The following is a 25,775-nucleotide window of genomic DNA, read 5'->3' as shown; positions in this document are numbered from 1 at the left end:
AGCATGGCGCGGGAGAGCGGCTCCCCGTGGGCCATGGGACTGCTGAAAACCTTCGAGGAGAGCGAGTTCGGCAGCTGGGAGAAGATCGGCTCGGGGGGTTTCGGGCAGGTGTACAAGGTGCGCCACCTCCACTGGAAGACCTGGCTCGCCATCAAGTGTTCTCCCAGCCTCCATGTGGACGAGAAGTAAGGGGCGACGGGGACGGAGGGAGGGAGAGAGGGAGGGAGAGAGGGAACGGGGGGGAAGCGGCTCTTCCCGCAGCAGCGACCCCTCTCCAGGCGCTCTGGAGCCCTCGGTCGCCCCGCGGCTCCCCGGCTGCGCCTAGGCGCAGCCGGGGAGCCGCGGGGCGACCGAGGGCTCCCCCTCCGCGGCCCTGCCCGGCTCCCGGGAGCTTAGGGATTTTTTTTATTATTATTTTGTTGTCGGGGTTGTTTGTTTTTTCTTGTTTTCCTCGCCTTTTCTTGGCTCAGGCTACACAAGGCATGCAAACGTAGGTAATTGTGCTCCCCAGCGGTTGAAACGCTTCCGAGGCCAAACGAGACGATGGTACTGCTCGCCCTGCCGGTGCAGCACCTTATTTTTTTGAGAAACAAACCAAGCGATACAGCCCAGAGTTACAGATCGCGGGAGCGTACTTGAAAAAGAACTAAACCAAACCAGCCCAGCCCCGCGCCGACACGGCAGGAGCCCCGTAGCCGCAGCCCGTCTCGCAGCCCTGTTTACCGACAGCAGCAACGGGTATGAAGGTCTGACTAAACGCAGCAAAGAGAGCCGCGCAATTAAATATTCCCTAGGCAAACGTGGCCTTTGTCACACTTAAGCGAAGCCCGGACACACACCTTTAGTTCAATCGTACATAATGGGGCTGGCCTCCCTCAAAGAATAAGCTATGTTGCTTAGCCACTTGCAGCAGCTTGGAAAGAACCGCCGCACGGCTGCAGTGCAGGTCTTGCCTTTTCCCTCGGAGCCATTCGGAAAGCATTTTGCCCTGCCCTCGTCGTGCGTGTATTGGCTTGCGCTAAAGCGTTACGCCTGCTGCAGCTCCAAAGGTCATGGAAGGCAGTCCCCGAACGGGAAGTGCAGGAGGAATGAAAATGCCGAGTGGGATCCGGGGGCTTCTCAGGCCTGCCGTGCCTCTCTCCAGTCATCTCCCATCTACCTTGAGAAAAGCCAGCCCTTTAGCTTGCATTTGCAGATACATTAGTTGTGACTCCCGTGTGGTAGATGGCGGCGGTTAGCAGCGGGGCGAGCAGCGGGCTCGGCGTGGGGGGCGTTGGGGCGTGGGCGCTGCAGGCGCGGGCGTGCTGTCTTTCAGGAGCGGGTGCTGAAAGGAGACGTGCTGGGAAATACGTTCTCCAGCTTCAGTTCAGGGCCAGCGCTTCTCCCTGCATCTGCCCAGGATGAGTCCTCACTGGGTCGTCCAGTGTGGAGCTGTGGTGTATTGCGGGTAAAGATACCGCATGGCGAGAACCCCCTCCAGCTCCCCTGCCCTCTGTGACTAGTTGTGGCCCATGGTGAGGACGATCAGCTACCCTGTGCTCAGGCGGTCTGTGTGTGATGGGGGCCTATCGAGCGCAGCCCTCCTTTCCTAGGAGAGGAAGGCTCTCAGATGCATCTCTAGAAACATCCTTCTGTTTTGAGGGACAGTAGTGATTTCCCAGCAGGTCAGTGTCCGTGCGGAGGGAGATGAGTATGGCCAAGTCGCGTTCATGGAGCTTTTCCAGCTCCACCTTGATCTCTGGGATCTCTGCCAACTCGGGAGCCGATTCTGCCCTTCATTTTTTGAGATGTGGGTTGGTTCGGTCACAAAAGGTTTCCCTTGTTGCGGTTCCTGCAGGAGGAGGGAGATAAGTTGGCCCAAGATTGAAAACGTTTGTAAGCCCATCTTCTACAAGATTACGAGGGTAGTGGGGCATCTTGCCCATTATCTGAATTGCTGACTTTGCTGTAGGCATGGTTTACATAGTACAGTGAATGAGATAAAATGTCCCTTTTTTTAGAAGGGGAGGGGGAGAGTTTAATAGATGCACAGGGTAACTGTGCTGTCTGTGAATAAAACGGAAAAGACTTCAAAGTTGCAGAGGGTGTTTTATCGGGTTAACCTGCAAGCCCTCCTACCATTAATACTTCAAAGCAGGTTTCAGACTTGATGCTTATTGAGGCCTAATCAAAACAGTACTGTAGCTGACTGATTTTGCTGTTAAAATTGAAACATCTCTTAAAAATAAGCTAGAACATTTGTTACACTTTTCATTTGCAGAATACATCTAGAAATTTACTCAAAAGTTAATTTTCAGTCTGACACAAAGGATGCTGTCACCTCTGTTAATATGAACAATTAATTTTGAGAGCTGCTACCAAATCTCTATATTAATATATTCAATGTGTAGTAGAGAACCGCCTGTCCCTCAGTGGCTATGAGGTGTGCAGATACTGGAGAGACCATACGAACATGCAATGCAGTAAACAAAAACGCCTTGAGAATTTGGGAACTTTGAGGGGCTCCTGCCGCTCCTGGTTAATTTTAACAAACCAATCCTTGAAACAGTAATTTCTTTGTTTTACTGCAGAATTTGTGCTTCAGATGCTTAAGGGGAGCACTAATTAGAAATTGGAGGGTCCCTGGCCTTTGAAATGGCTGCTTCTGCAAAGTAAAGCTAAGCTGAATTTGTATACGCTTCTCCTTTGGTTCTTAGGCTGCTCTACCAAACCCGTTCCAGTAGTTGGTAACGCTGCCCCCCCCCGCAAGAGACTTTTCACCCAAAACATTTCTAAGAAAGTTGTGCCATTCAAATGGCAGGGTGGGGTGGGGGGCCCAGACAAAATAAAACGTTACCTCTTTAGTTTGCAGGTTGAAAGAAGCCTGTGTAATTAGATTGTTAATCCAGGAGATTAACTTGACTAGCCGTTTCTTGCAACTCTGTGAAGCTGCAGAGTTAGAAGAATTTACCAGTGGTATTGGAAACATTAACTGAAAAACACAGAGGCTTTTTCTTATTTATTTATTTGGTACCACATGAAAACCCTGTTTGTAATGGCTTGGTGGCGGTTAATACCCTGTATTATTATCTCTTACTGTGTTTCTGCAGACAGTAAGAGATTTGGAGTAATTCCCTTGGCAATTATCACACCATAGAGCCAAGTGGCCTCAAGCAGAAGAAAAACTGAATGTACAGCCAGAAGTGTTTTTACCTTTAAGCCCAAGCCCTCTCAGGCGATCGAGCCAAATTCCATTCCTAACACCTTATTTGCTCCCACTTTCTGTCTCCTGAGATCACGTTTCCCATATGCAACTCTCTCAAGATGGGGAGGTTCAATGGAAGCCTGAAGAAGAGAGTGTGTGACCCAGAAAGGTGGAGGAGCCTCTCCCCCAGTGCTTGCAGCGGAGAGCGCAAAGTCTCTTCTCTTTATCCCTCTTGGCTGGAATGGAAGTACGGTCTGGAGAAAAAGGGTGGCGAGCTTAGAGAGAGCAACCTGGAAGCCTTTGTGGATTTCTCATAGCTGAACGTAAACACGCAGACTGTAACAAGTATGAAGGATGTAATGGTTGCCAGAGAGGGCTCTTCACTGGAGGTGTTAGTTGGTGGGGAGGAGTACGGGGCATGGAGGTGGAAAGGTCTGCCTTCTTGATTGGAAAAAAAATGAGCAAAGCCCTACATGTACCTCCCTCTGCAGGCCCGGGATTTAGGAATGGAGTAGGACTGAGACATTTAGGAGGTTTTAGAAATGCCTTGCTGTTAGCAGGTGCTGCATTCATTTAGGTGGTGAAGGTGAATGAATGTCTGTTCTGGCGGTCTCTGGATGTGTAGGTAGAACTTAATACTCATCTTGTGCTCCTTGAAGAGCAGGGGTGAGCCTAGCTGTCTGGGCTAACCTGTAATCCTCTCATACCTGCGCTGTGCAGCAGAGATCTGTTAGAAGGGCTGAGATCTGTGTTAACCTGAAAGAAGGGATTTTCTTTTTTCTTTTTTTTTCTTCCCCCCCCCCCCCCCTCCCCCCCCAAACATACTCTGCCCTGACCATGTAGTGGTTCTTCTTTTCTCTTCTTACTCACGTTCCTTTCTGAGGATCAGCAGTGTGAAGGTCATTAAAGCTGTACCCTGCAGAGCAGAGGTCGCTGTATGCTCTTAAACATTTGCCATGATGCAGATGAAAGAGTCCCTGAAAAAATTCAAGGGTGTTGTATTTTTGTGGACCCCATCTTCACCGCCAGCAGTTTGTAAAGAGGTAACTTGTATTCCCCACTGGAGAGCAGCATGGCTGTGCAGGGCTGGATCTCCCCTGGGCTGGGAGAAGCCTGGCTGCTCTGCGTCTGGAGGTGGTTCACAGAAACAGCCCCATTACGGGTTTTCAGGGCTTTTTGAGTTTCTCTGGAGCAGCTTTAACCGCTCTGTCTCAGACTCCATTAGGGAAATGTGATGGTAGTGGTGGAGGAATATAAAACTGCAAGGACTGCCTTGTGAGTTTGAAGTTGCATTTTTATAACACAGTGTTATCTTTAGGGCATAAAGATTGGATACATGCAAATGTGGATATAGTCGTAATTCTGGCTGTTCTTGTGGCAGGGTTTGTGGTACAAGGGTTGGGCCCTGGTCCCTGGGGAGTGAGGCAGTGGGCAGGAGTAAGTCCCTTGTCTCTCCAGGAGAATGCAAAGAACGCGGCCCTATCCGTTCGGGGTCTGACTTTGAGCAGAAGCAGACAGCTGTTTTTGGGGATGTCGGAGGTCCCCCATTCATGTAATATTTCTGGTAGCTTTGAAAATGGCTGATCTGTCGTTGCCGCCTTCTCTAACAGAGGTGCTATTTGGCACCGAACCCAGTGCCCCTGTCTTCTAATACTGTTATAGGGGAAAGTGTATGTACCCCATGATTTACATGAGCTCAGCTGTCCTGTGGGCAAGCGTTTTCTTTTTTTCAATTTTTATTACCATAATGTTAGGATATAGTACTGGAGGGGGAGGGGAATGGAGCCAAGGTGCTTAGAGAAGATAATTCTGACTCTTCTTGTTGTGTAGGAGGTAAATAAGAAACTCTATTATAACAGAGGCTAGTCCCATGCCTCTTGACTGAGAAACCTCATAAGGAGCTTTTCTTCTCCTCCACTTTGGAGGGAAGTGTTTCTTGGTGATAGTGCAGAATAATTTCTTAGCTCTAGGAGTAACTGAGCAGCATAACCCCCCCCCCCCCCGCCTCCATCCCATACTTTGAGCTGTTAAATGTGAACTTGAAGGATACCTACAGCATCCTTTGTTGCAGCATTAGCACTTGTGCCTTGAGAACACCTAAGACAGTGCTGAGTGCCAGTAGCACCTTGCGCTAAGGGAAAAGGAAAGGGAAAGGCCTTTCATCTTTGCCTGATGGAGGAGATCTTGGCTTAACGAGCTGTTTGTGTTGATACGATTAATGCAAGTGCAGTCCAGCACTTGGCTAATGACTGAGTTGTACTTTGACTCTCTTTATTTCTTTTGTCTTTTTACCTTTTCTGTTTTCTAAAGGTGACAGGGGTCTGTATTTGAAAACTGACATGTCTCCCTGGCTATACCAGATCACTGGCTGATTCAGTTTTGAACACTCTGGGTATGGGAAGATGCTAAAGGTGGCAATTGTTGTACGGGGTTTTTATTTAAACAGGCAAATTAGATAAAGGGCACTTGCCTGTCAGTTAATTCACTCAACTAACTGGGTCTGGTCCAAGCAGAAAGGGAGCTTTTCTAATTTTATTGAAACTGGAAATTCTCTCTTCATTGGGGAAAATGCCCCATTTCGAGCAGCTGATGCCTGTGATTTTGGTGATGCTCTCTGAGGCTGTTGTTAGCCCGGGAACCCTGTCCCCGGGAGTCTAGTGGTTCTTGTTAGGCTTTAGCTGTTGCTGGGTTCTTGCCTTGCCTTGGAGGGTTCAGACAGGTATTTTACATCCCTGACTCCAGAGCTCAGCCTGCCGAAGCCTGGTGAATTATGCTGGCTATGCATGTGGCTTGGGGGCAAGGAGTTGGTTGTGTTGTTCATAGGCGCTCCCTTCCAGCGTGCCAAAGAGCAAACTGAGTACTTGTCTACTAAGGCAATTATTTCACAAGAAAGTTGCTATAGGGAGCAGCAGGAGCCAACATGGTTAATAGAAAAGATTTCCCTTATCTTTTTTTTTTTTCCTCCCAGTGTGTACGTCCCTCTTAAACCGTTTTTTGGCCTGATCTTGCCTCTGAAATAGGTCTGCTTCCTCCTGCTAGGCTAGACTCGCCCCTAGCATGAAATGTTAACTGCATCGGGTTATTGCAGGCTGCTACAGCTGGTGAGGAACAGGCAGCAGACCGTGTTTCCAGCCTTGTCTGGGTCAACATCAACTCTGCGCTTCCCATAGCAGGCGAAGCAGAGGGGAAGGGGACGGGGTCATGGGAGTGTCCTAATGCGGAGTCTAAGGGCTAAATGACGGCTGCCAAAATCACTCCCATGTGGGAGCACTGAGGGTCCCTTGCAGGCTGCGTTTCAGCACAGGTGGTGCATGCTGTCCCCTGGGTCATCCAGGCATCGGGGGGGACATGTGGGAAGGGGAGACTTCACTGCGCTAAGGTTGGACTTGGCGTTTCTCTTGTTAGAAACGGAGAGTGCTTCTAGCTGGCCTTGGATTTAAAAAAAAAACACAAACTTTGAGCTGATAGCTCTGCCTTGGAAGAGGCTCCTATAGTGGTAACTGGCATGACTTGTTAGTGGCACAGGGCACAAACAGCGACTGGGTCAGGATTGGTCCCCAGGTGTTTTCCAGCTCTCGGGGACTGGCGGAGGGGGCAGGCAACAGAGCTTTCTGCCTTGCAGCCGCTGTGAATGTGCTCACTGAGCTTTATATTTAAACCCTGACGTCTTCCAGGAGCGCTGGTCATCTCAAAATGCCTGTGTGGGGTGGGGGAGCCTCAAAGCAATGTGTTTTTTCTTTTAAAGTAGGAGTCTCTGTTTACCAGGGGTCTGTGTTAAAACTTTGTCCTATTACTTCAGGTACTGTTCTCCATTAAATAGTGTACACACCCTGGGTACATTACAAGAGCTGTCGTGTAATAAGAGAGGGTCTGTTCAGGAAATATTACCTATCTGACCTCCCTGCATCCTCTTTTGTGAATCGGTGGGTGGCAGCAACAGTGATGCATCACTACCCGTGGCCCAAAGCTGCTCTGGGTACTGCCCATCGTCACTAATAATGTAGTTTTTGACAGACTGAAGGGTTTTTTTTACCCATCACGTGTGGCTCCTCTCTGTGGGCGCAGTCGGCCTGGGGAGAGGACCCTTGTTTCCTCTTTCCAACTGGGCGCCCGGTGGGCTCTCGCGGGCTGTTGCAGCCCGAAGGCCGTGCGTGAGGTACAGAAGGAGGGCATGGCAATTAAGAGCCTTGATCTGGGAGGCTGCAGCTTGGACTGAGTAACGCTTAGCGCTCTGCAGGGTCAGGCTGAAGTGACCTGTAAACAACCCGGGGGTGCCATTACACGTGCTGGCGCTGGGCCTGTTACGTCACCGAAAATGGCGTGCTGGGAGTTTTCGGCATCCGCTGGAGCTGAGTGAGCGTAGTATCGGAGTTGCCAAATCTGGACAAGGAGACTTTTGCTGTGTCCTCCTAGCTACAGCGGGCAGCTTGCTCCCCTAAATGGTAGGTCCCGGGGATTCCTCTCCCAAGGCCTGGGCCTGTGCACCGGCAGCCTGCGCCAGCAGGGCAGCTGAAGCAATGCTGTCCATGCTCACTCCTGATTAACGCAGTCTTATGACTCACAAAAAGTTAATGACTTTAGCCCAAGGAGTTACGGCGGTGGTAAATCTGGGCACTACATGTATCGTCCTCGTTCTTAACAGCACAGCATAAACGTCAAAGCGGGGAGATGGGCTTTACGCTAGGGATAGTTGCACTGTTGAAGTGTACAACTCGCCTGTGGTTCAGCAGCTGTGAGCTGCCTACCACTAGAAGCATAAAACAAAGTTAGTAAATGTGGAAATATGCCTGGAGTACAGGCTGGTGAGATGTAGCGTGGTTCAGCCAAGCGATGATCACGAAACGTGGTGTTCAGTTTCATAAGAAATGTTTTGTGCATGTTTGGGGGGGAGGGGAGAAACAACTACTCCATCCTTTACTATCTGTTCTCTTCTACCCAGGGAGCGCATGGAGTTACTGGAAGAAGCCAGGAAGATGGAAATGGCAAAGTTTCGCTACATCCTTCCTGTTTACGGCATCTGTAAAGAGCCGGTTGGCTTGGTCATGGAATACATGGAAACAGGGTCTCTGGAAAAGCTCCTGGCTTCCGAACCTCTGCCCTGGGAATTGCGCTTCCGCATCATCCATGAGACAGCTGTGGGGATGAATTTCCTGCACTGCATGTCCCCTCCACTGCTCCACCTGGACCTCAAGCCTGCAAATATCCTGCTTGATGCCCACTACCATGTCAAGGTACATATTGGGCACTCTGTGCCAGGGACCCACCTTTGGATATTCTTGCATGGCTCTTGCCAGTCTCAAAGGCCTGAGAGAAACCAGCAGCATTCCTTTTGAATTAGAAAAACGCTCACCAACCCAACCCCTCCAATCCCCAAACTTGTCTACGTGATTTATGCACCATTGTGGTACATAAATAGAGGTAGAGTTCGGGAGCTTGTGAGAACTCTGCTGAAATTTTAGGAGGGTGCTAGTGTAGTGAACTCTGGTTCTCAGACCTAATGAGTCCTGCTATAAATTTCCCTGCGGTAGGGTCATGAGGCAGATGAGAACAGGGAGAGAAAAGCAGTGTGAACCTCTAAATCATCTATGCCGCTTCCACAGCTCTCAGTGGTGACCTTGTTCTGTCTAGGTCCTTCTGGCTTTGTACGCTCCACTAAATACCAAAATCTCATTTACAGCTGGAGTCCAGAGAAGCCTTCCCAGAGGCAACTCATTTTCTTCTTTCATTTGCTCAGAGTATATACAGTGAAGAGGTATCTCTGTCCTGACTGTTTATGCATACCAGAGGTCACTTAAGGGAATTTTTGTGGCTGTATCAGCATGAAATTCTTTTTGTTATCCATTTCCAGAGTAAGCTAGCAAACTTGTTGGCCTTCTCTGTTGGAGGTTCTGTTTTGACAGCAGGACAAAGGAGGTTGTGCTTACTTTCTGATCCTTCCTTTTGGAGAAGGAGGAGACTGAAATACATCTTTTTCCTGACACCCCCCCCCCCCCGCCCCCCCAAATCAGTGGCCACACTCTTAACCTTAGAACTGCAGGATTGATCTGGCTGGCTGGCCGATATAACTCAGTACAAGTAGTCATAGATTTTTATCAGTGCCATCATCCATCTGCTCCCTGTTTTCCTGTCCCCCTCAAACTGGCCAAATGGCTTAGGTCTTGCTGTACCATTCTAAAAATGAAGTTTTCATTAAATGAAAACATCTCTCCTGATGTCATGAGGGGGTTGGAGCCGTAAGAGGTGTGTGCCTCTAATGAAATCACACCTGTGACAGTCTTGGCTTTTTTACTAGGCTTCTTAGTGGTTTACTACTTAGAAGGATTTTCTTTCTGAGATAGGAGGCATCTACAGATGGTCCATGGTATTATGACCAGAACATCAGGATCTGAACTGTTGAAAGTGTATTCTCACACATTGGTGCTGAGAGGCCTTTGCTAAGTATTTATTTACCTGAAGTTTGTGCTTGCTTTCATAACTTCTTAAATTCCTAATTCTTGACTCATCCATGAGCCAAGATATGAAGGCTGTATTTTTCTCGCTGTTTCAGGAGGTTGAAATGCCGCCTGATATTCTGCCTGCTGTATAGCCTACATCTGGGTGGTGATGTAATACAAGGGGGCACAGTGCGAAATGTACAAAAAAAAAAAAAAAAATGTTTCTGGTGAGGTCACCGCTGACATCCCTAAACTGTTGCTACTTGCTCTGTATATGAAACACATGAAGGTCTTCGGACCCTTTCCATTACGTTCAGAAAAGAATGGTCTACTCCAAACCTTTTTCCAGCCAGCAGCTTGTACATCTGCAGGCGTCTTGGAAACCCCTCCAAGCGGCAAAGCAGACATAGGAACCTGTATGCAAAATAAGAGATGTACATATTCTGTGAGGCGCCTTCGCTTTAAAAATGTGGCCCCAAACCTTCTTTTTGTGTGATGTGAAACTTGTAATTAAATTTCAGACCCTGCAGCTTGATTTAATGTGCATTTTCTTGCTGGAAGGCTAATGGAGCTGATGATTGAAGTGTTTTTACTTTCTAAATGTTAGCGTTAATTTAGTAGGTGACCTGTCCCTAATAGAATCCTAAGGTGAGTGAAGAGATATTGCAGACTGCAAAAGAAGAGTTTGGAGGTACAGAGGACTTTTATAAACTGTTTGCCCTTGAGCCAGGAAACAGACAGTCTTCCAGTGGAGCACATTAGAAATGCTTCTGTGCCATATTGCTAGTTAAATGGAAACACGCCCTTCTTCCTTTACAAGCACAATGCTTACTGTAAAAACCCCAAGTGAGGATGATGACTAACGCAGTAGTGTTGTACAGAACTTATCATCAAGTGGGTGCCTCCATATCATAAAGCTGTCTCCTGTGTATTACATAAGTGTGTGCTGAATTTTGTTCTTGGGAGGATAATTAAGAGGATGGGATTAGCCTGAGCACTGAGCAGGGATATAGACAGACAGATATTAACTTTTTCAAAGGCATGTTGGGGGATTCCTTGGTGATTTTAAATATACATGTATATAATACGTGCAGCGCAAGGTAAAGCTTTGCTGTTTTTTGGAGGATGGATGCATGCATGCATGCCTCTTCCCCTGTGAGTGGTGGTGGAGCTCAGTACTGACGGGAGCCTCAGCTGGGAGCTCCCTTCCCCGCCATGTCCTGCTCCATCTTGGTCGCCTTAAGCAAAGCCTTGGTTTCCTTGGGAGGATTATTCCATACCCAGGCAGGCTTTGCTAGCAGGGATCAGCCTGCATTTTTTTCTTCCTTAATGTCAACCTGTTACTTCTATTTGTACCGACAAGATCTTCCCTGCCCCTTTCTCCAGCGTTCCATATATGCAGCCTTCCAATACTTATGGGCTGTCTAACACCTAGTTTTTGCTTAACTGGACCACGTCTTAGGAGCTGCTTGTTCAGTTCTCCTGCCCTCCGTACGCATTCTGGATGTCTCCCCCAATGATGTGGCAATCGCTTGTGGGGAGCTGGTGCTGGGGAAGCAATGCCACATTCCAGTGCTGCCCTTGCGGGCTGTTAGTTTGCTCGTTCCCTGCTCCGATGTGATCTCTCTCCAGGGCCCTTGGTAGGAGAATATACACCCCCCTACATGCAGTAATCTCGTACTCTAACTTGTTGCCAGCTACCATGCCCGCATGCTCTCTCTATTGCTGCTTCCCAGGTTTCTTATCTTCAGTATCTCATGGTTAAGAGTGTTACCTTTTTGTTCAGGTATTTAAAATGAAGTCAACCTGCAACTTAATATTTTTGGGCAAAAGCATGATTTGTAAGTTCTTGTTTCTCTTACTATCCAGCCTGTGTTTTGCAGCTCCTCACTTGCCATACGTATGTATATATACACACATGCTCATGTGTATATGTGTGGGTACACACACACAGGCAAATCCCACCAGTTATTTTTCATCTCCCAGATTTTGTTTTTAAAGAACTTGAAGTGGGATGAGCTGGTCTCAGCTGTGCACTGCTTTAAGCTCCCTGTAGTTGCTTTTATTTTTTTTTTTCCCCCAGTGCTCCAATTTAAACCAGTGTGAAGAGTGAAGCTTGCTGCTGTGTTGTGCTGTGCTGATGGTCTTATTAAACACGGATAGGTTACCTCCGTGGTCTTCACCTTTATTTGCTTCAGCTGAAGAAGGGGCTGCAAAATTTCTGAGTGTGGAGTTAGAAGAAGCCTAGTCAGATGACAAATTTGTTTATCAGAAAGCTTAATGTAGGTCGTTAACTGTAGGTCAAAGTAATACCCAGAGGCCAGGCCGGTAAAGAGTGGTTGTCTCTTTTTATTAGACTAGCTGATGTGGTTAACACAGCCACTTTTTTTTATCGGCTGCAAATGCTCTCTTGTCTCTTTCTCTACTAGAAATAAGAAGAGGCTTTGTTGTTTTGTGTGTCCCTTCTCCCCCGTTTCCCATCCCTCCTGATCAGGGTTTCCACATAGGGCTGTTGTTACATGGCTCTTTAATCCCAGCCAACAAAGCTGGTTTTCACCTTGATCAATTCTCCAATTGATCTAATTGTGCTGGCACAGGGGAGGGAACAAGACCATCCCTGTTACGGTAATGCAGATTTACGATGAATTAAAATGTATGTTTGACCCTGGCTTTGGTTTCTGCCACTTCTGAAGAGAGCGTTACAAATGTCACACCTGAAACAGGTTTTGAGGAGTTAAGGTTTCAGGGCAGGTTGGAAAAGGATGGAAATACAGTCTGTTTCAGAAAGACTTCTTTTAGTAGCTAACTGAAGTGTGTTCATAAACACTGAAGTAAAGACATACGTTTGAAGTGCAGATGCTGGTTGTGTCTACACTTGGAATTAATGTCTATTCCTAATCTTTAGTAGTCCAAATCTGTGACCCAGGTAAGTCTCTTAAAAATTTCTGGCGTTTCTTAAAGAACAAAATTGAAACAACTAGCCTTTCTCCCCTACCCCCAGAAAAACAAACAAGGCCAATACACACTCCCCACACGCCCCCCATCCCGCCCCCCATCCCACCCCCAACACCCCAAAACCCCATAGACAAATGTGGTGGCATTCTCAATATCCAAGTGCACAGAGACTTTGGACAGAGACTAATACTGGATATGCCAGCAGCAATTAAAAATTAATCTGATGGCTTTGTTACCTATTTGATGAAGGAAACCTTTTGGTGAACTCTGTCCCTGAGTCCATTGCAGTGAGTTCTTGAGTCTTATTTGTAGAAAAATGACATGCAGCATCAGAAGTGCACGCTTCAGGGTGGCCTGTCAGGAGTCATCAGTGAAAGCACTTTCCAAGCACTAATTTTGTTCCTGGGAGCTAGATCCCTGCAGTGTTTGGGAATAGCTGACTTTAGTAACCATTGTAGTTACGTGAGCATATCTACTAGTTTTAAAAAAAAAAAAAAAAAAATCCCCCCAAAAACTTGACAAACTCAAAGCATCTAAAACTTTGCAAGTGAGTGTTTTTTACAAACTAGAATGGAAACGTCCACAAATGACAGAAGCAGAGAAAGGCCTGTGTGCACAGTATGCTCAGTTTAAAACAAACAAAACTAAAAACAAAAAAAAAGAAGAAAAGATCTTCAGATCTTGGAATCTGTCAGTAAAGTAACTGTTGCTGGGAAGTGGGCAGGAGAACATGTACAGCTCCCCTCCCCAGTCGCTACTCACGTGTTTGTTCTCATGCAGACCTTTAAAGAGCAGAGACGGAGCGAGTTGTCTGAACATGAACAATCCCACTGTCTGTGTGGGCTTTGGCCAATGTGTTTTCTCTTCTTCCTACCTCTTCACCGCGTGTTTTGCATGAAGCAGTCTGTCGCCTCCATGTCTCCTCTTAACTCTGCTGATAGTAGGTATGCTTTTGAAGCATGATGGGATCCACCTGAACTAACTGATGTGAGGAGTGAGATTATGGGTTCTGTTGGATCGTGGGGCAGGACAGGTCCCGGGGTGGGCTGCAAGGGCTAGCGGGGATGTGGAGGAAGAAGTGGGGAGGGGTGCTCCACTTTCACTACCTTCACCAGCAAGGGTGCCTTGTGTTGCAGAATTAGGTACCTGGCAAGCAATCTAAAGGCAAAATAGGTAAGTTAAATGGCTGTGTCTTCCACCCACTGCACGGTTCCCACTGATGTTTAAAGAAACTGCATGACTAAATATACTGTGCAGTGTGGAAAATTTACTCTAAAGGAACTAGTAAAAGCCACAAAAGCTGTCTGCAGAATCTTACTATTTTGTTGCAGCCTGGAAGATAACAATTCTTCAATTTCCAGTGCTTTCTGCAGAATTTGATATGATTGAAGCTCTGCTTTACAGATGAATTTCCTATTAATTGGTATAAAACCTTGTCCTTCACAGTAGGTAGAGGCAGGTTCACAGAGTAAAGTTCTTGCTAGCCTGGGGGGGGTATATTATGTACCTTAGCTGTTTCTTGGTTTGTAGGCTGAGACTGAGACCTTTTTTATCTAGTGTGCTTAGCCTCCTGTCTTAGCCCCTAGCCTTAGATTCACGCAACATAGCTGGTGGCTCTTAATGCAGGAGTGTCACTGTGCTGTCTGTATTTCATCTTTATTTCTTGACTTACACAGTAGGAAACCCGGTATTGTTGAGACAAAGAGGAAGGTGTATTACTTTAATTATGCCTGCATGCCATATGGATTTCTTGAGGTGTATACAAGCCTCTGCTTCATGTTAATCAAAGGATAGCAGCGCTTCACCAAGTCGGATCTGTTCAGACTTGCAGCAGTCGGTTCATTTATTAACCTGACTCCATGGGCTTATGTGATGTTGGGGTTGTGCTTTTGTTCTCCTGTGGAGCACTAAGTGCCCCGAACTCATGCAGCACTTCCTGGGGCGGTCGATTCAGCTCTTCCCAGGGTAAGCTGGCTTGCGAACCTGGGTTTCCTGACTACTTACTGCTTTCCTGGACTCCAATGCTTGGCTTGCTGAGGAGGCCAGCAATCCCCCTCTGAGTGTAGCCCTACAAGCACGAGAAACTATTCCTCCCGATAACTTTGCTTTTTTCCCTTTTTTTCCCCTCTTTTTTGTTTTTTCTTCTCAAGTCATTCCCACATTTCCCTACAGATTTAAGATACAGATGGACAACAGGTTGGATATACCTGTGTGCTAGGGTACAGGACTTCTACAGCTCCTGAGAATGCCTCTATTGAGCTCTCTGTCCCTGGGAGAAGTTCTTCCTGAAGCTGTGTTGCTTTGTTTTATGGCAAAGGGAGATTCCTGGCATTTGAAGACCGATGGCTGTGTAGCCTGCCTGTTCTCCAGGAGGCTGAAGCTGGCAGCAGTTTTCTCCCTTTCCAGTAATGGATGCATGTTACGACTAGCTTTGTGGTATCTTTAGACAGAAGCTTCTGAAAGTGTAAAGTTGGAGCCTATTTAAAGGGAGGGGAAAAAAAAAAGCTTTTTTTAATTATGCTTGTTGTTTTGAGGGAGAACTTTCTCAAAGGAGAAGCTGTGAAGATCAAAAGGGGAATGAGTCATTGAAAAACCTGAGTATTCATTAGATAAAAAGAATGTATAAGTCGGGGGTGGGGGGGGATCTTATCTAACATGTAGACAAAAATCAGTGGGCTGAGTGGTCCAAAAAGACTTGACTTTGCTTGAAATTTCCACTTAGCATAATAGACATTTTTGACCAGTGGGAAATAAGTAAGACAAAGGAAGCTCCTTGCCTATCTGTTTGCTTGATGATTGGTATGCTTTTGAGAGCAAATGAATGCATATTTGTTTGACACTTCAAATTAAAGTGGTGGTGTGTTTTCCTTTTTATAAACTTGCTGTCACTTGTTTTGTTCATTTCAGCTGTGTTCACTGCGTCACTGCTCCAACTTGCCATATCTCCTAGTTGCCAAAAAGAATTCCCTGTGTGGGTTTTTGATGTGTGTGTCTGTTTTGGTTTGGGTTTTTTTAACACTTGGTGCCTCTGGTGTTGGACTTAGTCCTTGTTGGCATGGTCAGTGTAACAGCGGTATCTGAAAGAGCAATTTTCCTGCACTCATTGGAGAGCTCGTGGTCTGAAAACAGGTGCTCAGAACACTTGAACGTAGCATAAAACGTGAGGTTACATAGGGAAAGGGGATGGCAGGACCAATAATTACATTAAAGTAGTTTGCACTAGCTAAATTTGACTAGTTTTAAATTACAATAAATTGTCTTGACTTTGTTGTGTTTGCTATGTAATGGGCTAACATGCTGCTGCTTGCAAAAAGCTGCTTGCTTTTGTTTCTTTAGCTTAACCATAAAGAAAAGCCTACCATAGCGTAATGCTTCCAGAGATGTTTTCTTAGCTTAGTATTTCTGAACGGCAGCTCGCTGTATTTTGTTGGGTCATCCTGTTACATCTATCATTCTTTACGGAAAATCTTTGCTAACGCCTCTGAAGTCTAATGGTAGCATGCACTTCTCTTCCCCTCTTCCTCCTCGATTTTTTGCAGATTTCTGACTTTGGACTTGCAAAGTGCAATGGCTTGTCCCATTCCCATGACATCAGCATGGACGGCTTGTGTGGCACAATTGCGTACCTTCCTCCAGAGCGCATCAAAGAGAAAAACAGGTGTTTTGACACCAAACATGATGTGTACAGGTCAGTTAACTATGAAAACACTTTAAAGCACTTTAAGTAATACTGTAAAACAAGCCCTCTCTTTCTGACTATAAAACCTAATTGAGCATGAAACCCCTAAATCTAGTTTGAGCCTCATCTTGCAAAGGGTCACGTTTGCTTTACTTTTTGCAGAGTATTTATAGGGTAAAGGCCTCTTAACAAACTGCAGCTGATCCTGGGTCTTGAGGGTTATCATGCCAAGTAACTCTTATTTATTAGCAGCTGGCATGGGAGGCACTCTGCCCACCTTTAATTTCCCCATCAAAAGGTACATCCTGACCTACTTTTCAAGTCTGTGACAAAATTCTTAGTTATCTTCAGTGGATTTCATCACTAGGTCTTTGGTTCTTCAGAAAAGGAAATCATAGCTGTAGATTAAAAGACACGTCATATTCTAAATGGAATGTGTTTCTTTAAAGTCGTGTTGCAGGGCAGAAGTATTAAATAAAATCCACAGTAATGCTTGCTGCTCTCTGATTTTGTCAGTGTTAGTGTGGAGTAGTTGGTAGATGTTACCAAGAACTCGGCAGCCTCCAGCAAGTCCCTCTGTTTGCTGCCTCAGGTTCCTCCCTGCAAAAACTAGACTTTCAAATCATGATTCTTGGCTGCATCTTGCTGTGTGTGTTCATCAGCTGAATTAGATGCAGAAGTGAAGGACAAGGAAAGAGAACTTAAGAAAATAAATTATACTTCTGTGAGTTTTTTGGCTTTTTTGTTGGTGGTTTTTTTTAAGCTTTTCTAGAAATAAGTTTTTTGCATTTATTTCTAGCTTTTCCATCGTGGTTTGGGGAGTTCTTACACAGAAGAAGCCTTTTGCAGGTAAGTTTGATGTATTTGGGTTGTGTTGGAATTTTTTTCCTTTCTCCCATTGATAAGCACGCTTCCTGCCCCACCAGCCCCAGATTACATGCATGTCCTCCAAATTCTTACAGTCTTGTGTGGCAGACGCTTTTAAGCTCTCAAATTCTGATCACAAATGTAAGTCCTCCTTTGTCCTACATCGTGAAAGCAGAACCCATATTGCCACAGGGGGCCCTAGTCTGCACCTTTTCGTTTCTGCTGGAGTTTGCTGTACAGATCCAGATTAGTGTGTGGCCTGCGCAGACTTCTGACATGTTTACGGCCAACGAGGAACGGCGCAGAGCAAAGCCAACTGGCAGGCAACTGTGCTGTTTTCAGAAACAGCCTCTCTGTAGAGAGGTTCTGTAGTTTATTTGTAGATGGTGGGTACAGATTTGTTCTTTTTTAAAAAAAAAAAAAAGCTGTCTGTGAGAATAAGCCTTGTTCCATGCCACAGTAAATGTACCAATCAACAGGCAGCTATTTATTCTTTATGACTTTTCCTGTGTGTATGACTAGCCTTGTATAGCAAACATGTTTGAACAGGTTCCACTCACTATTAATTTTTCTCCAAGTGAGAGATCCCATTTAGCCCAATGGTTGACTTCAGAGTCAAGAGCCACGTTACTGCACTGCTTGGTTTGTGTTCTTCCTTCACCTTTATGAAAAGTTCAGGTACCTGGTCTAAATAAAAGCTGTGGTTCGGTTTTCTTACAGTAGATACGGAAATCCAAAGAGAGGTAGCAAAGAACTCTTCAAGTTTTTTTTTCTTTGGTTCTGTGTCTTTTATGGGTGGAAAAAGAACACAGTCACTCACTGACAATTGTTTTTAACTGATACATGGGAAGTAGGTGTTACTGCATTGACAAATGTGTTGTGGGAGAATAAGACCAACTTCTTTTTCCCTGTTGATAAAAGAAAGCACTCTAAATCTAGAAAAAATGCATGAAAACAAAGTTTCAGCCTAATACACTGTTAATGCTCTTAGACAAAAGAGAAATCATTCCTTTTGCTGTGTGTGTGCCTTTGCTTTACAGAGGAGAACAACATTTTACATATTATGGTAAAAGTAGTTAAAGGCCACCGCCCAGAGCTACCTGCTGTTTCCAAATCCAGACCTCACTCATGTAATAACTTGATCAAACTGATGCAAAAATGTTGGCAAGATGATCCTGGTGAACGGCCAACATTTCAAGGTAAGATTTCCTCGTAACTTGGCTGCCCATTTATTCTTCTATGAGTCACGTTATTGCTCAGGACTCTGTTAATCCTCAGGGTAAATGCTGTGAACCTCTGTGACAGAATAAATAGAGCACATTGTACAGTGGAGACAATGATACAGGCCACTTATTCATTTGTGGAGGAAGGGATTATCTGGGGACAAGTCTGACCATGACAGTGTTATGTAAACATGTCAGGAATAAGACCTGTACTGAACCAGTTGATGCATTTAGCCAGAAATTATGTGCATTTCTGATTGCATGTATCGGGGCATATGCCAAGCTGGAGTTGGTGTGGTTTTCACCATACCAAAGCGTTGAAGGCCCTGGCTCTTGAAATTTACTCTTGTATGCTGAGAAACGGAATTGTTTTCTTGTAACAAAACAACTTGTACTGTCATTTTTCTGCCAATAAAAGGCAACTCTGGTGAAAGGCTTGAACTTGCCCAAAGCACCTGTTATGAATTCAAATGTGCAGAAGGATGTAGCAAGTGCTATCTCCAGGTAGCTTCATTTAGCATTAATGGGAGAGATTTGCCTCTTCCCTCTCCTCCTGCCCAAACAAGGTATGGGGACTGAAGGGAAGAGGGATCCCATCTCTTTAAAAATGTATGTCTAAGTCTGCCAGCAGTAGACTGGTTCCCATTTCACAGTCCTGCAGCGTAGCTCCCATGTAACATCAGTCTGGTCTGAATGTGAAAATGAATTGTTCAGTCAGCCCTATGCACTCTCTGCTTAGCTACACACTTGTACCTACTGATGAGGTGCTAGATGGAATAGTCAAAATTGGAGTCTTTCTCCCACAGTATCTCAAAGCTGTTAAGCTCTAATGACAGCGAAAGGCAGCAGGGTATCTCAGAAAAGTCTCCTATTAAAAAAAAAAAACCCAAACTTTCTCTTGCTTTCTTCAAAGAAATCACTTCAGAAACAGAGGCCCTTTGTGAAAAACCAGAAGATGAAACAAAAGAGATGATAACTCAGGACCTGGACACCAAGAATTCCCCAGAGCAGCAGCCTGAGGTATTTTCTCTTTCCGCCTCTTGTTCAAGCACACTAGGTTTTGCGAGGAACGGGTTCCTCTGTGACCTGTAACTTCCCAAGCAACCTTCTCTTTGCTGCTTTTGAGCACCTTCTTTCCTGATAGAAGTGGGTCTTGGTGAAGGGCTGGAATGCAAAAGTGACAGCAGATGCATGGTACAGCTCAGGAAAACGTCAGCGCAGGACTAAGTGCAAGTGGATCTTAAACTGTTGAGGGAGAGCAGGACAATTAGGAAATAAAGGCTGGAACTATGTGGGTGTGACTGATCTTAAAAAACGCTGTAGACAGAAGAGCCATGTGGCTTTAGTGGCTGTGTGAGTACTGATGAAAGCTGCCCTCCTGCATCTGAAAATTTTCAGTGACTGTATTCATAGGTTTCATTTAATACGAACAGTGCTTAAAGGCTACCTGCAAACTAACAAACTTACGTTTCTTCCTGTAGGGCCTCGTGCTCAGTTTTCTTTACTGACCTTTCTAAAATGCTTGTGTGCTTCTCTTGAAGGGGATGTCTGCATTATCCCAGCCAAAACAGGAGCCTGCTCTACCATCAGTTAAGGATTACAGTCTCTCAGAGTTGTTGTCCCAGCTGGATTCGGGGATTTCACAGACTATGGAAGGCCCCGAGGATCTCAGCCGCAGCTCTTCTGAGTCCAAACTTGCCTCCAGTGACAAGCGGCTTTCAGGGGTGTCATCTGTAGATTCAGCTTTTTCATCCAGAGGCTCCCTTTCCCTTTCCTTTGAAAGGGAGAGTTCAGGTAATGGTCAGGTTTTTCTTTGTTGTTGTTTTTTTGTAGTTGTTTGGACTGGGGCATGGGAGTCAATGGGTCGGAGAGTAGTCCTATAAAGAATAGCATTCTGGAAATCACTGTTAGCCTTGCTTTCTCTTGCTGTCAGCACTACAAATTTGTTTACTGGAGGTAGTTATTTAAAAAAAAAAATTAAAAAAAATGAGGTGGTTCCCAAACATGATCTAATGAGAAATAATAAATCTCACTTACTTTTGAAAAGAAGTGACCTGAATTCCCACCAAAGCAATTACAGAATCAGTCACGTAAAGGTTGGTTGGAAGGGAGGTCACCTAGTCCAGCGTCCAGCTCGAAGCGGGACTAAAGCCAATGCTCAGTCAGGTCAGCTGAGTTTGTGGCTTTTTCAGTTATACTAAGCCCAAGTCTGAGCACCATTTTTTGTTGTGTTTTGTTTTGTTTTTTTACTCAAGCCACCTTCTCAGCAGCCCCCATGACCATTGTAATAAAGACCCCCGCTGTTGCGCACGCACCCCTCCCTTTTCAGTCCAGTGCTGCAAAAAACAGGAAAACAGGCATCTATTTTCCAGTTAGGCAAACAATGATTAGTGCAGGGAGATCAACCACAGCATCCTTTGTTCTTCATTTCACAAGAAACAGAATAAGAGTAAGTGGGGCTCCAGATCTGGCCTGAAATTGTTCTGAAACTATTGGGGGGGTTTTCTTTGCAGTCAAGTAATTGCTGAAGCCACCAGATATGTTAGCCATGAGCAAGTAAGGTTTGACGGGTATCAGGATTGTGATGGTGTCTTTTTCATAGAATCATAGAATAGTTTGGGTTGAAGGGACCTTTAAAGGTCATCTAGTCCAACCCCCCTGCCGTGGGCAGGGACATCTTCAACTAGATCAGGTGGCTCAGAGCCCCGTCCAACCTGACCTTGAATGTTTCCAGGGATGGGGCATCTACAACCTCTCTGGGCAACCTGTTCCGGTGCTTCACCACCCTCATTGTAAAAAATTTCTTCCTTATATCCATCTAGATATTGGTACTACAGACATACAGAAGAGGAAGCTAACGGAGGCCATTTTATCTGGAGATACCAGCAAGCTGATGAAGATCCTCCAGCCTCAAGACGTTGATATTGTTTTAGATGGGAACTCCAGTCTCTTGCACTTGGCTGTTGAAGCTGGTCAAGAAGAATGTGTCAAATGGCTCCTTCTGTACAATGCTAACCCTAACCTCACCAACAAGAAAGGATCCACCCCTCTTCACATAGCCATTGAGAAGAAAGTCAAAAGCATTGTGGAGCTGATTATGGCTAGGAAAATCAATGTTAATGCCAAAGATGAGGATCAGTGGACTGCTCTTCACTTTGCTGCCCAAAACGGGGATGATTTCAGCACCAAAATGCTGCTTGATAAGAATGCATCCTTAAATGAGGTAGATTTTGAAGGCAGAGCCCCCATCCACGTAGCCTGTCAGTATGGCCAAGAGAATATTGTGCGGATCCTGCTGAGAAGAGGCGTTAATGTGAACGTCAAAGGAAAGGATGACTGGGTGCCACTGCACTATGCTGCCTGGCAAGGTCATCTCCCCATTGTAAAGCTTCTGGCCAAACAGCGGGGTGCAAACGTGAATGTGCAGACCATGGATGGAAGGACCTCGCTACACTTGGCCGCTCAACGAGGGCACTACCGTGTCGCTCGCCTTCTCATAGACCTGGAGTCGGATGTCAACATACAGAACGCGCTCTTGCAGACTGCTCTTCACATAGCTGCTGAAACTGGCCACACAAGCACGTCGAGGCTGCTCCTTAAACATGGTGCAGACATTGAGGCAGCAACAGCAGAAGGATACACCGCTCTGCACTTGGCATCTCGCAGCGGCCATTTAGCAACAACGAAGTTGCTGATAGATGAAAGGGCCAGTGTTCTAGCCAGAGGCCCTTTAAATAGGACAGCGTTACATCTTGCTGCAGAAAATGGGCACTCTGAAGTAGTAGAAGAACTTGTCAGTTCAGAAAATATCAATGTTTCTGACAGTGAAGGGTTGACAGCTCTTCATCTGGCTGCACAAGGAGGGCACGCAAAAACAGTTGAGGTTCTTCTGAAGCATGGGGCGTACACTGACGTGCAAAGACCCACATGTCAGACCCTGCTACAGCTTGCTCAGCAGAGCAGTAATAGCTCGGTTACCGTGTTGTTAAGTGAGACTTAAGCAAAAGGTACAGAACTTGCTACCTTTCTACCTGGTGCGAGAAGGCTGCTGGAGCTTGACTCATGAGGGCCTTCTCCAGTGGTGCAGTGACCCGCTTATCAGCGGTGTCAGCTGATGGACTGAGGCGCAACCAGCAGAAGCTACTTGTGTTTGAGTGTGCGAGTGAGAGCACACATGGACGAAGGCCAGATGTAAGGCTAAGAGCTGGAGTCTGCCATGCCATGGTCTGTATCAGTCATGCTGCGTGTGCCTGCCCTGTCTGTATATTGACATTCCCCTCCCAAGGATGTTGTGAGAGGAGGATGCAACTTGTGGATTTCCCCCCTGCTTTTTTTTTTTTTTATGTGGCAAACTAATTTAAGAACTAACATTCTGCTTTTTTATTTTCCTCAAAAAAAAAAAAAAGGATGGTGTAGATTTCTGGTTTATCACAGTGATCTATATTTTGGGCTGAAAGCCTCCAGTGTAAAATAAACAACACAAATCTACTTGAAATTAATGCAAGAGATGAGGAAAGGGCTATTTAAGATATAGTTAATGATTGTTTCGGTGTCAGAAGGTACTCTGTTTAATGGAGACATTGATTACAGATTTCCATGTACTCAAAATTGATGAGGCAGACTTACTAACAAGGCAGGATCCCAAAAATACATAAGCAGAAGTAAAAGGTTAACTCTGGTATCTTCATATATACAGTACCACCTTGTAGGTATTCCAAGATCAGTAAGCTGAACTAGGTGCTTAGTGGTTTGTCTTAAATGAAAAAGTCAAAAGCTAAAATTCATACTGGACTGTAACTGGATGGTATATTCTAACAGCATTATACCAATTTGCGAAACAATGTTTGGAGGGGCTGATGACTAGACTAATATACTGTGTATATAGTATTTCTACCTGTTGTATGCTTTTTTCTACTGAAGAAAATAGATTGCTTAGAGTGGGTATGTTTTAATACACCTTTTAATTTCACTCTTTTCAAAGTTCAAATGTGATCTGTTGTTAATAAAAGACTGTGTTCCATATCTGTCTCTATTTTGTAGTTGTTAAAACAACTGAAAACCCATTGACCAGCAGCAGCACACAACTGTAATGTGTTTAATGATGTTGAAGCCCAAACTGTTGACATGTAAGGCTGTCCTCAGTTTTACATTCCCTTTAGCTTTTATATGGAAGGTAAGGAGGTTGAATGAATTGGAGGTGTTATTTACAGAATAAACTTAGAGAATAAAACCACACATAACTTAGCCTTTATGTGTGTAACACATGTACAACTGGGATGCTTTCCTCTTTTGCTGTAGCTGTCCAGGCAGTTTAGTTTTCTTCCCCGCCTTGAAGCCAAGCCAAATGCTTTTGCATCTTCCCTGTTGACTGGTAGGTGACTGCCCAGACAGGTACCTCACCTCTCCTTGGTGTTGTGTACCCACCATGCGTGCCTCAGAGCATGCAGCAGTGATGTGCTTTGCTCCCACCTCCCCTGACACGAAAGCTGCTCCTGCTTGAGACCTTTTTTGCGCATACCTGATGGCAGTGGTATGAATGCCAGTGCTACTTCAGTATCTGATTTTAGGAGTCAAGGTGCTCCTGTGGGAATCTAGCCCCATGAAAGTCAATACTTTCTTAAAAAACAGCCTCCTGTCATTGGAGATGGTAGTGGCTGAGGGCAATAAGCAAAGGAGGATGGGTGCTTGCAGAAGGGGCAGGGAGCCTGCTGCGGTTTGATACAGTTCCTGTACCTCTGTGTGCCTGGTGCAACTCCCCTAGTACAATTTCTTGAATTTCAAGACAGCTCGCTGACTGCCTAATGAAACTGTATTAAAGAACAGATGGTAAAGCCATGCGCATGCCAATGTATGGAGGTTACAAAGCAACGTACCTCTTACCGGAGCATGGCAGTCACACCAAGCTTCCTAAAGGTGCTGACACTGAAACTTCTCATTAAACAAACAAAACTGTAATTTTCTTATGGCTTCCTTCAACTTCTTTTGAGACCAATAACGATGTCATGTTTCATTAAGCTGTGCTTAATCAGTCTCTCTTTATAGCAAATTCAACCACAGACCACTTAGTCTCTCAAGTCCTGTGACTATGATTAAACACTTGGCTTAGCTTAGCACACACCATACCCTTCCATTTCAAAGTTCTCCAAACAGTGAGATTTGAGATACTTTAATTCCAGCAGTATTTGCCTGAACTGCAAAAGAGCTGTAAGACCAGGGAACAGCAGTCTTGTGCCTCCTAACAAAGGTGGTGCATGCCAGCTAGGCAAGGGGAAAGTACACTTATACAATGCTTTTAAAACAGCTCAAGCACTGCTTCGCCAGTACATTCCTTCAGTGCCTAACAGCACATTAGCCTCTAATTAAACATGAGGCCACACTTATGAGTCTTTATTTTCCATCCCGTCTTTCACAATAACAGGCACCAGCTATGCATTACATATAGAAGGCAACACAGCTGGCACTGGAAAAAAAAACAACGAAGGGATTGCAATGACATGCTGCCAGTATTGGAGTGGGTATTTGTCCCCATGAACTGCCTTCCTTGGGGGCAGGAGGGGTGGTGAATGGGGGTGCTAAATTAGCACTAATGCAGCAATTACGAATTACTGTTTTGTAAAGGCCTCCTGCGGGTGACTTTCCTGGTCATACGTGCACTCCTCTGACTTAGCTGAAGTCCTAACTGGGCTGCTGCCCTAAAGCTTACAGGCATTTCTTTGCCTCTTTCCAACTTCAGCCACGTTCTTTAAAAAACAACAACAAACAAACAAAACGAAAAATACACAGAATGACCTAATGGCAATATCAGGCTTTGTTGCTACTTACCTACAAAAAAACCAACCCCAAAACCTCTACCAAAAGAAAAAAGAAATCCCCAGACCCTACCATAAATGCACAGTCAGTATCATTTGACTCCTTTTCCCTAGTTGAGTTGGCAGGTTGAACTCAGCTGCCCCAAGTCTGAAAGGAAATCTGTTCCCCTCACCACTTTCTGCCAGCTTCCCTCCCTGGACTTCAGTTCACGCCCTGAAGCAAGCCAAGGCAATGGTGTGAACCAGCTCCTAAGCCGTGGGCTCTGCCCACTCACCCGCCAGCTCCAGCCCCCATGCAAACACCTAAAACGTGCACAAAACCCCGCACACTTGGGAAGTGGGTTTGAGAGGTGGTGAGAAGGCATGGAGGGCGCTACAGAACTGAGTCTTGATCCAGGTCCCCCATGCTGCCTAACTGCTCCCTGGCAGCAGAAAGGGCTGCAAGATGAACATAAGCTCCTCTTGCTCGCCTCCAAAATCAGGTAGAGGTTGTTTGCAGCGTTTCTGCGTACACTGTGCTCGCCTGCTTCCTTACGGCTTCTGACTGTGGCCTCCTGGGGCCCCGTTACTCCTTCAGCCCAAGGAGTAACGAACGTAGGAAAAAAAGATACAGTGAAATGGTGT

General features: G+C 45.7%; 1 protein-coding gene across 1 annotated transcript; it reads left to right on the top strand.

Annotated features, from left to right (window-relative positions):
- The first annotated feature begins 3 nt into the window (after positions 1-3).
- RIPK4 (receptor interacting serine/threonine kinase 4) lies at positions 4-23,392 on the top strand. Its single transcript, XM_076354364.1, has 8 exons — positions 4-185; positions 8,124-8,415; positions 16,113-16,261; positions 17,052-17,101; positions 18,160-18,318; positions 19,256-19,362; positions 19,884-20,136; positions 21,165-23,392. Exons 1-8 carry the CDS (start codon positions 4-6, stop codon positions 22,340-22,342), a joined length of 2,370 nt encoding a protein of 789 aa, XP_076210479.1. The 3' UTR covers positions 22,343-23,392.
- Positions 23,393-25,775: the final 2,383 nt, after the last annotated feature.

Source organism: Aptenodytes patagonicus, chromosome 1 (genome assembly GCF_965638725.1).
Source record: "Aptenodytes patagonicus chromosome 1, bAptPat1.pri.cur, whole genome shotgun sequence".
Taxonomy (NCBI): Eukaryota; Metazoa; Chordata; class Aves; order Sphenisciformes; family Spheniscidae; genus Aptenodytes; species Aptenodytes patagonicus.
The sequence above is the reverse complement of the archived record's forward strand: the minus strand, read 5'-3'. Positions and strand labels throughout refer to the sequence as shown.

Coding starts and splice junctions, on each gene's coding strand:
- RIPK4 (XM_076354364.1), top strand. CDS start 4: ATGGCGCGGGAGAGCGGCTCCCCGTGGGCCATGGGACTGCTGAAAACC. Junction 16,262..17,051: donor ACCAAACATGATGTGTACAG/GTCAGTTAACTA, acceptor ATTTATTTCTAG/CTTTTCCATCGTGGTTTGGG. Junction 17,102..18,159: donor ACAGAAGAAGCCTTTTGCAG/GTAAGTTTGATG, acceptor TTTGCTTTACAG/AGGAGAACAACATTTTACAT.